This window comes from Rousettus aegyptiacus, unplaced genomic scaffold (assembly GCF_014176215.1).
Source record: "Rousettus aegyptiacus isolate mRouAeg1 unplaced genomic scaffold, mRouAeg1.p scaffold_m13_p_18, whole genome shotgun sequence".
NCBI lineage: Eukaryota > Metazoa > Chordata > Mammalia > Chiroptera > Pteropodidae > Rousettus > Rousettus aegyptiacus.
Window position 1 is genome coordinate 1,523,765 of NW_023416293.1, and position 16,692 is coordinate 1,540,456.

General features: G+C 41.2%; 1 protein-coding gene and 1 pseudogene across 1 annotated transcript in view; one reads left to right on the forward strand and one right to left on the reverse strand.

The window, feature by feature from the left end:
- Positions 1 to 310: 310 nt before the first annotated feature.
- On the forward strand, positions 311 to 429 carry LOC118613461 (annotated as a pseudogene).
- A 4,504-nt stretch (positions 430 to 4,933) lies between these two features.
- Positions 4,934 to 16,692, reverse strand: part of ADSS2 (adenylosuccinate synthase 2) — a 35,227-nt gene continuing 23,468 nt past the window's right edge. The window contains exons 8-13 of the mRNA XM_016151263.2: positions 14,991 to 15,117; positions 13,562 to 13,716; positions 12,299 to 12,423; positions 10,960 to 11,057; positions 7,281 to 7,430; positions 4,934 to 5,715 (exon numbers count right to left, since the gene is read on the reverse strand). Coding sequence (XP_016006749.1) covers positions 5,663 to 5,715; positions 7,281 to 7,430; positions 10,960 to 11,057; positions 12,299 to 12,423; positions 13,562 to 13,716; positions 14,991 to 15,117 — 708 coding nt within the window. The 3' untranslated portion in view covers positions 4,934 to 5,662. The remainder of the gene's footprint in view (positions 5,716 to 7,280; positions 7,431 to 10,959; positions 11,058 to 12,298; positions 12,424 to 13,561; positions 13,717 to 14,990; positions 15,118 to 16,692) is intronic.

A 16,692-nucleotide genomic window follows, 5' to 3' on the forward strand; every position in this document is an offset into this window, starting at 1 on the left:
AAAATACTTGTATCCAGAATATATAATGATCTCATAATTAAAAAAACAAGTAATCTAATTCAAAATTGGGCAAAATATTTGAATAGTCACTTCACCAAAGTTATACAAATAGCCGTGAGAAGATAGTGGAACATCATATCATTAGTCGTAGTAGGAAGATGACTACACTTCGCACCTGTTAGAAAGGCTACACTCAAAAGACACACAATCAGGGGTATTTACGAGGATGTGGAGAACCAGGAGCCCTTATATATTGCTGATATGTCTTAAGTGCAGTCAGTTTGAAAGTTTCTTTTACAAATTAAATATAGTCTACGGCCATGCCACCCTGAACGTGCCCGATTTCATCTGACCTTAGAAGCTAAGAAGGGTCGGGCCTGGTTAGTAGTCGGATGGAAGACCACCTAGGAGGACCAGGTGCTATAGGTGCTCAAAAAAAATAAATTTAATTATTTAATTAATTTAAAAAATTAAATATAAATGTACAATATAATCCAGAAATTCCACTCTTAGATATCTATTCAAGAGGAATGAAAAGATATGTTCATACAAAGACTCACACACAAATGCTCGTAGCAGCATTTTTCATAAGAGCGAAAAGCTGAAAATAGTTCAAATGTCCATGAACAGATGAAGAAAATGTGGTATATCCATAATGGAATACTCTTCAGCAGTAAAAAGGGATGAAGTACATGTTATAGCCTCAAAACATTGTGTTAAATGAAAACAGATATAAAAGAGCGCATATTACAATTTAATTTATGCAAAATGTCCAGGAAAGACAATTCTATTGAGAAAGTAGATTTGTGAGGTTGGGGTAGGAATGGCGAGTGTAAATGGGCAAGAAATGATTTTTATGGGGTGATAGAAATGTTCTAAAATTGAATTATAGTGACGGTTACACAATTTGGTAAATTTACTAACTCACCTAAATGTGTTTCCAAAACAGGTGAATTTTATGGTATATAAATTACACCCTAATAAAGCTGTTTAAATAAAAACCATAGTTAAGAGTCACTTTGATAAAAATAAAAGCAGATCGAGAAGCCTCTGAGGAAGACAGACGGATTGATGTTGTGCATAAAGGTGATCCAAATCTCATTTTCTTTCTCAAGTAGGTTCTGTAAAGGTAGGTACTTTCCTAGATTAACATCTAGGCTAATGGTATATATTGATGTTTCTAAAACAAAAACAAAAACAAAAACAAAACAAAACAAAAAACAAAAAAATCCCTGTTCTTCAACCTTTAGAGAAAAAAAGAGTGGCAAACAACTTATCAAGCAAAGTCTTCTCTTCCCCAAAACTCTGGAAGCATTTTCCAAACAGGCATCTCTTAGTTTATATACTATGTAACTGCATAATCTAGGGAAAGCATAGTTTTTCTTCCTTCATTCACAATCTCTGATTTGTGTCACTGGGTGATTATTCAGTGTTTCGGAAGAGCAAGGCTATAAACTAATGCCAAATGCCAACATCCCAATCATTTTCTCCAGAGGTATAGTGACCATGATGTATTATGTGGATTTCCGAAATGATTAACCACTGAATATTTTGTTCAAGTGCACTTGAAATAGCAATTTATTCTTAAAACTGCTAAAACTCATTTTTAAAAAATACTCAAGATTATATTCTTTAAAAAAATCTAAATATAAAGATATATAAGGAAAACTTCAAAGTCGTTTTCTAGTGACCAATGTTCATCGTTTGATATATTCCCTGACTTATTTTGTTCCTAGCTTATGACCAACATAAATGTTCTTCCTCCCTCCCCGACTCCTCCTCAATGGTGCCATACTATGGAAAACTTCACGTTTATATGCCAACATATCAAAGTCACCTTTATAATCAATATGTATTGATCTAACTTTTTAAAGGATTCATAGAAGACCATGGTATGTTATTAACAGACGTTTATGTACTTCCAGTAATACAATTACATGTGAAATAGGGCTGCTTTTCCTTTCTTTTCTTTTTTCTTTTTTGGTGGTGGAATTGCTAGTAAGTCAAAGGATTTGCAAATACAAACTGTAACAGAAAGTGCCCAATTGCTTCCCCCCAAATGATAGTAATACCACTCCTGCTAGCAATATATGAAAGCGCCCATTTCTCCATGCCATTGTTAGCACAAGCTTTACTTTTGATCTTTATCGATCTGAGAGGTGAAAAGTGTTATCTCATTGCATTAACTTGGATTTTCCTGTCTATAGAGGAAGGCGAATGTCTTTTTATGTTTTGGGCCATTTATTTTTCTGTGGATCGACTGACAGGCATCGACTATATTGCCCATCTTTCTGTTGTCCTCCTATTTGTGGCAATGCTTTGTGTCTCAGTGACATGTGCTGAAATATTTTTTCCCAAGTTTTTTATTCTCAGATGTGTTTTTCTAAAACTTTGGGTCAAGTCTGTTCATTTTTCTGTAGGGCTTGAGTTTTTCTTTAGAAGGCTCTCCCTAAGATGATGTATTTTCCTATATTACTCTCATGACTTAAAACTTCTAGAATTTATATTTTTGTTATATAAAATTCATATTTTGTTGAGAGGTTTTGCTATCCTACTTTTTTAATATATTCTTTTCCCAATAAAATAAAATGTCATCTTTAGTCTATATTTGGTTCTCATATATGGCACATCTATTTCTGGAATGTGTCTAATCCATTTCCCTTATGTATTTTGTTCTTTCCTATGACAATATCATACTTTGATTATAGTAGCTTTAACACATTCCATTTTCAAAAATAACAGAAATTCGTGCACATTCGTTTCCTGCCTAAGCTTCAATATAATTCTGTCCAGTTACAAAGAACCCCATGGAAATTCTGGTTGGAATAGCATTACATTTACATACTCATCTGTAAGACTGGCATTCTTATTCAATTATAGTAATTTAAATTTATATTAAAAATATGCACTAAATATACACTAAGGTCCTCTCCCCGTTTAAGTATCTCCTTCTGCCATCCAGGTTCCTCTCTACTAAATTTTAAAATTTCCGTACATGTTTTTTGTTTCAGAGATCTTTCTGTGCTCTTCCTTAAGGATACACATTGTATTTTGCATACGAGTCCTCTTTTTCATACAAAACACGCTTTGGTTGTTTCGCTTAGTCTTCCTCCTATTTCTTGTTAACCTCATCACACTCACTCACAGCCCCTCAACTCATTTTGTTCAGTTGTTCCAACTTTCCAGACTCTTTCTGGCTTCCGCGTCTTTTTTGCATGTTGTCCCTGCGACTTACTCATCCTTTGGTCTTTAAATGCTATTTCTACTGAAGGCCTCCTCTGGCGCTTCCCAAATACAGACGACGCTCTTCACCCCGCATCTCACGGAGTCGCCGACGCGGTGCCCGCTTCCCCGTGGCTGTTAGCCACGGTCAACCACAGTCTGAAGGTATTAAACTTAGAAAACGCCAGATAAACAGTTCCTAAGTTTTAAGTCACACGCCATCCTGCGTAACGGGATGGAACCTCTTTACTCCTGCTCCAGCACACGAAGTCAGCCCTTTGTCCAGCGTGGCCGCCCCGCCCCGTCTGACCACGTAGGCTCCGTGTCATCTCGCCTCATCGCGAGGTGAGGACAGCACACTCAGGTATTCTGAGATTGCATTACATAGTACGCTGTTTGAGTTATCCTCTTTTATTACCAGTCTCTCGGTTACAAATTAGACTTTATCATTGGCATGTGTGCGTGCGTGTGTATGGGGAAAAAAGGTTGGCACCACCCATGCTGTGAGGCATCCACTGGGGGTCTTGGAATGCATCCCCCCTGGATGAGGGGGGCCTACCATGTATACTTGTCCAATAAAGATTTATGACAGTTATCTGTGGGTTTTAAAGACTGAACTAAAGAACAGATCCTTTCTTTTAACCAATTTAATCAGCAAACAGCTCACTCTGAAAAAGGAGAGTATCATTCAAAATGGTCAAAAATGAATAAATGTCTATCAACAGCATTAGGAAAGTTATATATATATGTATCCATATACATACGTGTGTGTGTGTATGTGTGTATATAAATTTTTTTTTTTTTTTGATAATGAGAAGAGCACTCCTGACTTGGGGAATAGGTTCTTTCTATCTGCTTCTGGACCACTGCTAAAAATATTTCAAATAAGACAATGTTTATAGCCAAGATAAGAATGCAGACTTTAAATGGTTATTTCTAATAGAGCTTTCGTCTCTGGGTAGCTAATCTAATTTGAAGTCCAAATACAAAGATGAAAAAGTAAGGTACAATAAAAGCCCATTCAATTTCCATTAGAATAAAAATTATTTCTTATATATTAAGTATAAATTATTATTTGTACACGAAGGTCATTATTGATCAGTAGTGGGCTTATAAGATCATCTGTACTATTCTTTTTATTAAATCCAACAAAGCTGCTTCTATTTTAAATTTTTTCTTGAACTAAATATTAATAAAATATATCTAGTGAAGATAAAAAGATATCTGGATCTCGTCAAAGATTCTGTTTTTTGACCTCTATACTTTGTCTGCACTGACTGGAAGGATAAAGCTCCTTCTTACACACACTAGTACTATTATTACTTCTCTTATTCTCTTATTAGAACAAAACACAATACACAAAGCATACTAGAAATAGTTTGTTCTTTTTAATCAGCTATTGATGGTATAATAAAATAAATTTAAGTGGCACCTAATTTAAACATTTAAAATAGTTTGCTGAAGGATAATAATCTAAAACACAATATGTTAAGCCTAATTGTTAAAATAATACCTTTTTTTTTTCCCAAGAAAGGAGAAATAAAAACATGACCAACAATTTGGGTTCATTTGGAGACTTACAGATAATTTTGTAGGCATATTGGCAGGCACGATGTTGAAAAATCAATTCTCTAGATTTAGGAATAATGGTATGATAAAATAGGAAAGCTACACGGTTCAGTTAATATCTGAAAGAAAAATATCCACCAAATATCACAATAGATCTTTTAATGACTATATGTTTAACATTAAGATTGTTGGTTTAGGAAACACCTTTTCTCTTTGAACATTTAGTTAAATGTTCAATGTTTTAAATAATTTACACAGAGAAATAAGTTTCGTATTCTGTACAAATTAAAGGACCCATGACTACATCACCCTCCCCCAGCCAAAGCTCAAATTTGCAATGGTCTCAGCAGAAAATAAACAGTTCACAATTTATAGCATTACAAAAGTTTACAGAACTCTCTTATCATCATTTTTTTCTAACAGCAAAGATTACAATGACAGAACTGAATGATCAGAATGTAAAAATATTTGTGCAAAACTGCATTAATTGTTCTTACCATTTAATAGAAGCGAAACCTATGAACACACATGACGATAAAGAAAAACTACACGGAGAGTAATTCTATCTTAGATTTCAAACAACATAGGTTATTACTACCATCACTAAACGTTAAAAAAAAAAAAAATGTGGCACCATGAGCAGCAGGAGCAACAAACGATTTTGGCAATTGTGGCGGCTAACGAAGCTGCCACCGGAATAGGCCGAAGGTCATCTCCACACCAGCCGGCCGTCTGGTGAGACTGGGACGACAGCAGGGCTTACGACGCAGGTCCATGTCTTGATTCTTGAAATCCGTAGGTCATAAATGAAATGTGTAAGAAAGTCCTTCCCCCCCTCGTCAAGGAGTGTTTCTTGCATCACCGGGAACCCTTAGAAGAGCTGAATCATGGACTCTCTGGATTTGCCTACACCGATCCACCTAACTGAAAGGGGAAGAAAGAAGGTTAAGAATAGTACTAATTCATTTAAAATGTTCAAAAACTTTGGTTGAAAACTTATGTACCAAATAACAAAGCAGAGTATTCATAAAGCTAAAGTTATAGGAGATACAGGGGAAAAACAGATAAGAAAATAAATAGTAGGTGACTTTAATTCACTTCTCTCAATCAATTATACATGATCTGGACAAAATAAATCAAGCTATAGATCAAAATATATTTAGAGAAGCAGACACAGGTTTATAAAAAAAATAGCAAGTTCACCCTTTGCGATTAACAGACCCCTGCCCCTCCTCACTGTCACCACTGAACTCTGCCCTACGTGCCTTTTGTTACCTTTTTGTCCTATCCTGTTGTGCCAGTTTCTAAACCATCAGACTGTGCACTTGCAAACCAGCAGAGGGGGGGTCTGCCTTACGGGTTTCCTGTTTTAAGTGCCTGATATTTTCATTTCTTCAATTCCTAACAATCACAATAGAAAAATATTGGCCTAAACCAGCAGAGACCTAAAGGACCCGTGGTCAAGTTCCTCGTAACTAGAAAAGGTAAAGTGCCTTTGACAAATGAAGGATGCTAAGAGGATACTGAAGTGCATGGTAACTTTTCTACCTCAAAAAGGCAGAATGATCTGGAAGAGAATACTGCTATAACTTGCGCAGCCTTAGGAACTGCCTACTGCATCAGCCTACTGCATCTCTAAGCACCTGAACCTCACGGATAAGTCTTTATGGTATTTTACAGACGTCACTGTTCAATTCACTGTTGTTTATATTTCAAAAAATGCTGACTAAGAGGAGTGAGCGAACATGCTTACTGAATTTGACATCAAACCAGAAGGGGCAGCTAGCAATGCAGAAAACAAGATACGTGTTTGAGATGGACCATAAATTCAAATGAACCACAGTACGAAATCATAATAGATTTTATATGGAGGATACCTCCCACCCACTTCGTTTTTTGTGTCTCAAATCTCCATCAGCGTCAATAAAAAGAGAAAAGCAATTTGTTAAAAGACTTCACGTAACCAGTCAGCCACAACTTGGTTATGCCTAATCTCCTGACCAGCTTACATCTGTTTTTTAATAAAGTATTAGTCTTTATTCTTATTTTTTTAAAAGGAGATTTCCTATTTTCGGTTCCTATTATTTCCTAATATCTATTTATGAACTTCCCCAAACTCTCAAGGATGATTTAAACCCAAATGGGGAAAAAAAAAAAAATCACAAACCATTTTTGTTAGTGGAAAAACACAAAAGGATTTGTTATTAAGAGGGAGAAAGAAACAAGAATGAATGTCATAGGGTAAAAAACAGTCTAACAGAATTGAGAAAGAGAAAAAAAAAAGAGTGAGAGGTATACTGTCTTCAGGGATAAGAAGTTTTAAAGAAAGATGACTGGTTATATTTAGGCAATAAAAGTCTTTTATGTTGAACTGAACATCTAAGTAAATCATGAGCATTGTAAGAATGCTCTCTCCTATTTCAAAAGTTGACAGTTAAGTTAAAAGTAGAAAATGTAAAGACAGTTGTTCGTAAAGCGTTTATATTTACTTGGAATCTGAAGCTCATCTTCAATAAATCGAACATAATTCTGTGCGTTAGCGGGCAGTTCTTTAAATGTCCTTGCATTTGATATGTCCGTGTTCCATCCTGGGAGAGTCTTATATTGAACTTCAACTTTATTTAGGACTTCTTGGTTTGCTGCAAGTCAGAGTAAATACATTTATTCATGATGCACACCGCCCACTGTCAAACACCTTCCTGATACAGCGTAGGTTCACAGTCTCTAATCAAAATCCTTGGAGCCAGATGCATTTTGGAATTTAGAAGTTTTTGGAGTTTAGAAAGGTAAAATACTGCATGTACTACCTGGGGTGGGATTTTATAGTCAAACATATTTCTATAGCAACCGAAGATTATTCACTCTAAGCAGGTAGATAATTGGTTCTCACATCAGTTTAAGTCGGGTTTTGCTGTCAAGCGAGTTTTTGGTGCCAAAATGAGAACTTCCCATTTTTAGAGCTTTTGCGACCTCTGCACCGTGGACGGGGGACTGTGCGTCTGAAGTGCCGGCACTTGCACAGAACCGAGGCTGCACACTTGCTCTCGTCCTGGGAACCTGCCGTTTCTGTGACTGTGCACGCAAGCCGGAGGGGGACTTTCATCACCTCACCTACCCGCTCCCTCTGCACGGTGGATGCACACTGTCCCCAGACGCCCCTCTCAGGACCGAGACACGCACGCCCCGGCCCTGGGAGCGCTGCCCGCTGCCGGCCAACTCCCGGCTCGGATCTCCCCAGGGACGGCCCTCCACCGAAGGGAGCCACCTCCCTGCCGCGGCCCGTGTCCGATGACTTGTTAGTGTGAAGATGGAAAGAACCTGGACAGTTACTTAATTCGAGACAACTCTGAAGGGCTGTTCTAGCTCCCCGCAGGATCCGCTGAGGGCTTTTTGCGTAGCTGCTTTGCAGCTCGACTTCTCCCTCTGCCCGGTCCTGCTTCTCTCCCTCCCCTACGCCCACCGCCAGATGCTGCTCAGAGCCGCTCCGGACAAGCCATCTGTCCGCGAATCTCTACGCCGGGTCTGCTTCCCAAGGCACGCAGCCACGTTAAGGCGGTCGATGCCAGAGCGGGGCGAGGAAGAAGGTGGTAACGTGGGGTCGTGGAGGCCACGGCGGCCAGCGGGCCGCAGTGCGGGCCGTCGGTGGCGGAAGGGAGGGCGCTGGCCCGCGGAGCAGTGCAGCTTAGGACTTCGACGGGAGGCGACTCGGCTGTGCCGATGGAGGGCACAGCACAGGCAATGTCTGGGAAATTCAGAACTAAGCACAAGGAAAAATGGATTCTATGGCTGGCTCTAAAGAAATGCCGTTCACGAACCCGAGAAAGACGGTGGGAGGCGGGTCAGAGACGCAGAGCCTTTCATCGGTTTAAGACAAGTGTGAAAGTCAAAACCTCTCAGGCAGCAGCATCTGAGAGAAGCTCATCTTCTACAGCAGAAAAAGCTGCGGATCAGACTCGGGACTCAAACGGACAGACACCAGGTTCCAGAGAAAGCGGAATCCTCACACCTGCTATGCCAAGGCCAGAGCCCTGCTTGGGGGACAGGCTGGAACTCCGACTCTTGGGTGGGACAGCTGCACTCAAAACTCCTGCCTCCCTAGATGCACTGGTGGCCTGCAGAACAGCCTTCCTGCTGGAGATCGGGGCCTCCCCCTGCTTGAGGATGACGTGGAGGCCTCTGCCTCTCTGCCCCTCCCAGGACTCACCTTGACCTCTCCTCCCGAGCAGCAAACAACCCAGGGTCAAGTCACAACATAATAGCCCAGGGCCTGCTAAGGGGGGAAGGGGCCCTCCTCCAAAGGGCCTGCAGGACCGAGCCCGTATGTACCATCGGAGCCAAGGAGCGGGTACGGAACGGGGTGCCGAGGGGGCTGCGTCGCGGGGTGCGGCAGGTGGTGGGACATAAAGTCCGATAAGAGTATGTTGCTGCGGGAGGGCCCCCCGTGAGTCGCGAGCTGAGCATGACGAAAACGTCCCGCTAGGAATGTCCCTGGAAGCTCAGAGGACATGACGAACCACACTAAGAGGATGTGTCGGAACTGCTCGTGGCAGATAAAGGAAAGAATCGAGAGACCCCGTGAGGCTTCTAGTTCCAGCCATGACAGAGAACACGTTCCTGACGCCCATACGCAGCTGTAAAGCTGGACGAAATACGTGACGACTCTGTCTAGGCCATGGACAGCACAAAACTGCAGTTTCTGCGGGAAAACAAACACACAGGCAGGTCCTAAAACTGCTCAGCTCTCGGCGTAAGGACAACGTCCTGAGCGCTGAAGTCAGGACAGGGCGGTCAGCAGAGAACAGTGGTCCCACCGACCTGAAACGGAGGATGCTGAGGCAGCTGGAATCAAGTTTCAGAGAAGAAGGAGTAATGATACAGAGAGGCGACCCTGACCCCAGAGGTCCACGTGAAAGTCCCATGGCTGAAGTTCGACCGTACGTGCAAAGAACGAGACATCGGAGGACCACCAAACAGCAGCTGTCACACCGCTGCTGGAAGGTGACAGACACGCCAGGCTGGACAGGCCTCGGTCCAGCCTGTTACCTCTCCAGGCCTCCAGCGGAGGTGCCAGGAAGGTCGCTCCTTACAAGTGAAAACCACACTCCAGGGTAAAACCTATTCCAGACCCCCACGACGCGGCCTAAAACCAAGTTCTGCCAAGATCCACTGAGGAGACAGAGACCGGAGACTGCCTCCCCCTGGGCGGGACAGGTTTGGGAACCACCACGCCACAAGCGGTGTAGCTACTAAACACAACTCTGCCAACAAATCATAAAACCAGGCCATCTAAGTTCAAGATGATTAGCCAGTCATTCAATTGTCCCCCAAATAAGAAACAATACTCTTCGGAAGAAGATGACAGAATCTGAGTCTCTACAACAGATTATCCACAACGCCCAATATTCAACCAAAAGTTGTTAGACGCAGAAACAGTGATTCGACAACTGAGGAAAAGCAGAGTCGGGCCAAACCAAACCGGAGCAGGCCGCGACGTCAGAATGACACGACGACCACGCATTTCTAGGCCCTCGCGGCTGTCCGCACTTCCCAAGGACTGGTCATCACTGGCAAGTCACGAAAACGACCGGCCCGCCAAGCTTCGTTAGGCTAGTCAATATTCCTTCACCTGGCATCTTCCCAGCCTCATAGGGTGGCTAGACGATGAACAGTTCCTATTTCTGGAGGCTGGAAACATTTACGGAACTTTCTGAGTAACGCCTGAACGAACACGTCCTCCAAGAAGCCTCCTTACGGCCATCCGCTTTAGACACAGACTAGAGGTTACATAAATGGTGCGTGTGGCAGGTGCATGAAGGGCCGGCCTGTCCTGACCAGCGGGGGCTCTTCTCTCCTCCCTACATGTCTCAGGGGAGGGAGGGAGGCCTGCGCACAAGTTATTTTCACAACAATGAAAAGATTCAAGAGCAGCATCGCTGGGCTCGGAGGCATCGTGTTACTTCCTATTTTTGAGTTTCCTTTCTGCCATCTAGCACCCGAACGCACAGCAGCTATGAAACCAGTGCCAGTAAGAGGTGAATATTCCTGCACTGTTCACAAGGGGCGTATTGGCCTGTGGCTGTGTGCCGGAAATTATACAGAAGAGCGTCATGAAATTGCTCCAATACATTCACTTCATAATATTCCTTATACATAACCTTAAAAAAGTACCTGGGAAATGAGGTATGATTTCACCATCCAACTTGTAATCAACTCCAACTTTGATTTCTTTAAACATGTCCAAAATATCCAATTTGGTAAGCGCCAACCTAATTTTGGAAGGAAAGGCAAAGTTAAAACAGCCAACTCTTAAATGATGATGTTTTGAAAAAATGCCACGCATAAAACAAAAGAGAATAATATACCGATGTATTTTCCTAGTAATAAAAAATGACTTAACTAACTCACTAGTGAGTTACTTTTCTAGTAACTGTAATAGGTTTTCACTGATTGATCCACACCCTCTTGCTTCACTTTCTGATGATCGGTGCCCATCTGAGGGAGGGCCGCCCGGAGCGAGGATGCCCCGTGGCTGTGGGTCATGGCAGAACTCACTGCTCCCCACGGATGACCACAGGGTATGTATGCGTGTTTACACACACGCTGCTGACCCTCATTTCTTCACTCTGGTTATCATCACCTCCACCCTTCTTTGGTCAGAAATTGTCAAAGGACAGTGAGGAACACACAACAAGGACCTTTTCCCGATACATCAAAATCCCCCAATAAATTGAGTGGAAAACAAAGGTTTAAGGGAAAAATCTGGGGAAATTAGATAAAACACTAGGTTTAGGATTTATTTTTTAGCCTTTATTCTGTTATTCACTAGAAGTAAAACCGGATTAATACAGACATGAACATATTTATTTATATATTTATGTGTATATGTTAAATAACTTTAATTGAGCATTTTCAGTGAGCCAGGCAATACACTGCATGCTCTCACTACATTTCTCCAATTAATTCTCAAAACACCCCTTTGGAATAGGTAATACTACTACCTAGATTTTAAAGATGATGTTTTAAAAGGCACAGAAAGATTAACTTGCCCAAAGTCATATAGCGTAACGCATGGATCTGGGAATTGGATTTAGTGGTAGTCAGACACCAACTAAGCCTATGTACCAAGTCACTGTCATATGGCCTCCCTTTGTATATATACTCTGCGCTTACTTATCTACTTACCTACCTATCGATCAATCGATCAATCAATCATCTACTTACCTATATGCCCATCTTACTTCCCTCCATATTTGTACATACATTTAAAAGTACCGTGATTCTTTTCTTCCAATCTTAGACGTCTAGGAAGATACCCTGGGGTCCTCCCCTTGTACCCCCTTTTCCTATACCTTCACCCACTTCTACCTTGAACTAAAATTTCATTCAGAGGCTAAAGGGAGAAACTTTTCTCTTAGGGTACGACTTCAAGTTTGCATTCTACAAAACGTATCCTGTGGTCATGAATTTTCCTGTCTTTCCTGAAATAAATGTTTCTAAGAATACTCACGCAGTAAATCCATTAATCATGTGAGAATATTTGAGCAAAACGAGGTCCAACCAGCCACACCTTCTTTTCCTTCCAGTAGTTACACCAAACTCTCCACCCCTTGTTTGTAATAATTCTCCAATTTCCTAGGAAACAGAAAATAGAAATTTAGGATTAGAATACCAATGATGTAAATCTAGCAGAATTACACTTAAGATCATATAACAAGTCAAAGTCTCTCTGACAGCAATATCTTTCATAAAATAACTAAGTTGAATACAGAATTCCACAGAGATGACAGATTTTATGTGAGGGAAGCATTACTTGGAATAGATCCACTTTTGGCTTCATTTTTTTTTTTTTTACCATTTTGTTTAAAAGCAGTGTTTTTATGTTATCTAGATCACATCCTAAAATTTAGATTAACACATAAAAATATAAATGCTGCATATTAAAAAAAAGAAGTCGTTCGTAAATATTTATTAAAGTGGACAGCTTGAGGCAATTTTCCAAGAACAACTGTCGTTTGAGGATTTTCCCAAGAACCATAAGGCAAACGTGCATCTACTTAGTACTTGCTGATTATCACAATGCCCTTTTAAGCTATGGCCACTTCCTACACCCTAGTTTCCCACCTATGATCTACCGATCCCCTAATTTACTGATTAAAACCATCACTTCCTTACCGCTTACATTCTGACATCACTACAATCATGTGTTTTCTTTAATGCTGTTCTGTCAGGTTTGAATCCCGGCCCTATTTGTGTGGCCTTGGGCAAGTTACTTCGGCTCTCTGTGCCTTGGTTTCCTCACATGCAGAATGGGGAAAGTGACATCACCCAGCTCCCTGAGCGGCTGGGAGGACCTATGAGCGTGCAAGATCACAGCTTTTAGACAGTGCCAGGCTCCAGGCTGGCACACCAGTGCTGGCTACGGTTAGACAAGGTCTGGAGATGATTTTCCTCACCCCTGGCTCCTCCTAAGCTCTTGGTGAAAGGCAGTTGTCCTTTTTAACTTCCTTTTCCTCCATTATTATGACCCCCTTCCTAAACCCACCTTCCTTTAGCCTTGACATTCCAATGACCTCTAAGTACCCTCGAATCCCTCTTCTCTTGCTGCCAGTCTGCTGCCACTGACAACGAGGCGTGCGCACATTTTTAAATGTTGCTCAGATTGATCTTGCAAATTAAGTGAAATGCAGGAAAGAATTCGTTAAGGGGGAAAAAAAGGCATGAATTTTTATTTTAAAACTTCTAAATTATATTTATTGAAAAACAGGCTTACGTTGTCCTGCTCCGTAGGAAAGGGACCAATGCCAACTCTAGTTACATACGCCTTCACCACACCGTACACTTCTCCAACGTTCTGCGGGGGCATACCCAGGCCGGTACAAACACCTCCAACTGTGCAGTTTGAAGAGGTTACAAAAGGATAAGTTCCTAAAAGTAGAAACAAGTGTTAAAATATACACACATAAACATACATTATTCGAAAACAGAATTACTATGAAAATTGCACATTTGAGACTATTCTGGGTATTTGACAGACTTTAATAGAACTATAACCACCGTCTCAAAGCCTCGATGTGTTTTTTCGATTCGTTCTGTCTGCACTGACAGGTGGTGAGAGCTGTGACCGCAGTGTCTAATGCTGGAGCAGACCCTCCAGCGCACACAGCTGCTCAGCTCCGGACGGCAGGTGTGCACCTACTGCAATGCTAAACGGCTAATGCAGAAACCCCGGCGCTCCTCCACCGTGTAGATTTACAATCTATGTACTTTAACATCGCCTGTTAGTTTAAAGCAAATTTATTTCACTCCCTTGATATAAATAAGGTGTAGCAGCAACCTAGAGTGACAACAGCACACTAAGAACTTTGTGGTATTGCAGCATTTTCCTACCTTTTGACGTCTGTTTGGGGAATAACCCCGGAAATGACACGAGTAGGCTAGGAGTGGTGTACGCCCCAGCCCCACACACGGGGTCGCCTTAAACTATTCGATATGCCAATTAGACACTCTGCTTTCTTTCCAGAAATCATCGTATCAAAAAAAATACATATCTAGCAGATAGAAATAGACTTTAATTGGTTTACTTGGAGTTATAAGCCAAGTATGAAAAGTCGGTAAGAGCTGAGAACAATTGGACTCATCCTGGAGAGATCACGTTTAGATGGAAAAGCCAAGAAACTAATGGGGCAGGAGTTTGAAGATGTTAAGCATTAATTTTTGAAGATGGAGGAAATGCTTTAGACCCACTCAGAATTTCATGCCCAGGGAGTTAATTAAACAGACTGCCACAGATTTTAGAATATTCACGTTTAATAACAATGTTTATTTCCTGATGTTTTCTTTTTAAAAAGCTGAATTAAGGGTAAAGATCCTTCCATAGGATTCACCTAATCGTTTTACAGAAATGAGGTCTGGAACTGAACCATGAACCAATAAAAATCAGTTTAGAGAATCCCAAACCCACTGACTCAAACAGTGATTTCATTTTTCTAACGAACTCTGAAACAACATATATATTGTGTTTTCCACAATATTCCTTTAAAAAAAAAAAAAAGGGATTAGTATAAGATAACAAACTTCCATCATTCCTAAATACACAAGCTAAAAGCCTTCTTTTAAAATCCCTAATGCTAATATGAATTATTTATATCTTAAGTACCTCAGGGCTCAGTGGCGCCCCCCGTAAGTCACACCTCACTTACCAAAATCAATATCCAGCAGTGCTGCGTTCGCGCCTTCTACCAAGATTTTCTTTGGTGGTCCGTGCAGGGCCTCGTACAGGAAATGAACTCCATCCCGCACCATTGGTTTAATCCTTTCCATATAGCCCTGCAGACAAAGACAAAAGCCAATTACAATGTACACTAACACATTTACAATATAACCAGTACGAGTAAAAATGACCTGACTTTATGACAGTGAAAACTGACGAAAGTAAAGCGGAAAGGGGTAGATGATAGTGCTCCCCCTAGTGCGCTATGTGGAGCACCTCTGGTCTTTCATCCTGATTCTCCAGAACCAGAAGAGACACACACAAATGCATTAACCTCACTACAAATAATGGCGACAGCCTTGCAAACACCAAGTACTCATGCTTCATAAACCAACTCTCGAGAAAATAAAAATAATTGAGCATATTACATTATGCTTGTATATTTTGTGAAGTATTTAAAAAGCTGTAATTTATAATCCACGTAACCATGAGTTTTAAACAATTTGCATCTCAAAATGTAATTCTCGAAATGTGATAAGGACCCCGGGGGACGTTGCTAAGCATGCAAATATCAACAACCGATTATAATATTCTTTTGCCGTTGTATTGTCGTAGTAAAATATTTCAGCAGTATTACTAGCAGATATCATCAAATGCTATTTTACACAGCATTATAAAACTTCCTCAAAACCTATGTAAAGTATTAATACTACTTAATTTTAGAATTCAATTAAAAGTGTCATATAAGTAAGTGTTCTCCCGAGGCCTGGAGGATGACTGCAAGGAAACCTGGGCGTGACTGTTTAAATATTCAGCCAGACCGTTATGGAAACTCCTCCGAGTCCCGCTCATGCATTCACCTGAGTGTGTTAAGACACAGAGGAAGGTACGGTCCCCTCCAGGCTCTAGGCTCCAATATCATGCTTATTCCTGTTTTAGTCCTTTTTTTATGCCTGAAATGACCAAACCCTTCGCCATGTCCCTTGTTCCTTCAAGTCCTGGTTCAACATCTATCACCTCTTAAGACTATTCTTGCCCAATTCTGTTCATTATTATTCATCTGCTTTGCATTCACATAGAATATACATAAAATAGAATTGGGAGCCCATATCCATACTTCAGTACATAAATATTTCCAAGTCGCCAGCAATAAACTAAAAACATTGGCTGCATGACAGAATGAAAAGAAAATGGCAGTCTATTCTAAGCAACAATCGATACACCGAAACCCAATTTAGAATGTTCTTTGGAGGTCGTTTTTTTTTTTTTTAGGAATTTTGTAGGCAGATAGACCTGAGGTCTGCCACCGTTCCAGAATGGCATATGAGGTTTGTAAATACCCACTCGGTTCTGAAATTGACATTCATGCGTATTCACAGAAGAGGGGTGATGACCAGATCCGCAGGAAGCAGTCTGAAATCCACCGAAGACCGTGGAGGAAGAGGAGCGGGGAGGGGACAGGAGGCCCGACCACTGACCAACCCAGGCACCGCCGCCGCCTGAGAGCTGCGAACCGCGGGCTCGCCGTGGGCCGGTGACCTTGTCTGCCCCTTCGGGGTACAGCGCCAAAGAGAGCGACCCTATGGGGCTTTCAGAGTTATCCCCGCTCACTGGTCCCTTTGTTGATTACCTTCCACATTGCTATGAGTGATTTTTACATAATACGAATCCAATCTTTTTTTCCATTCAAA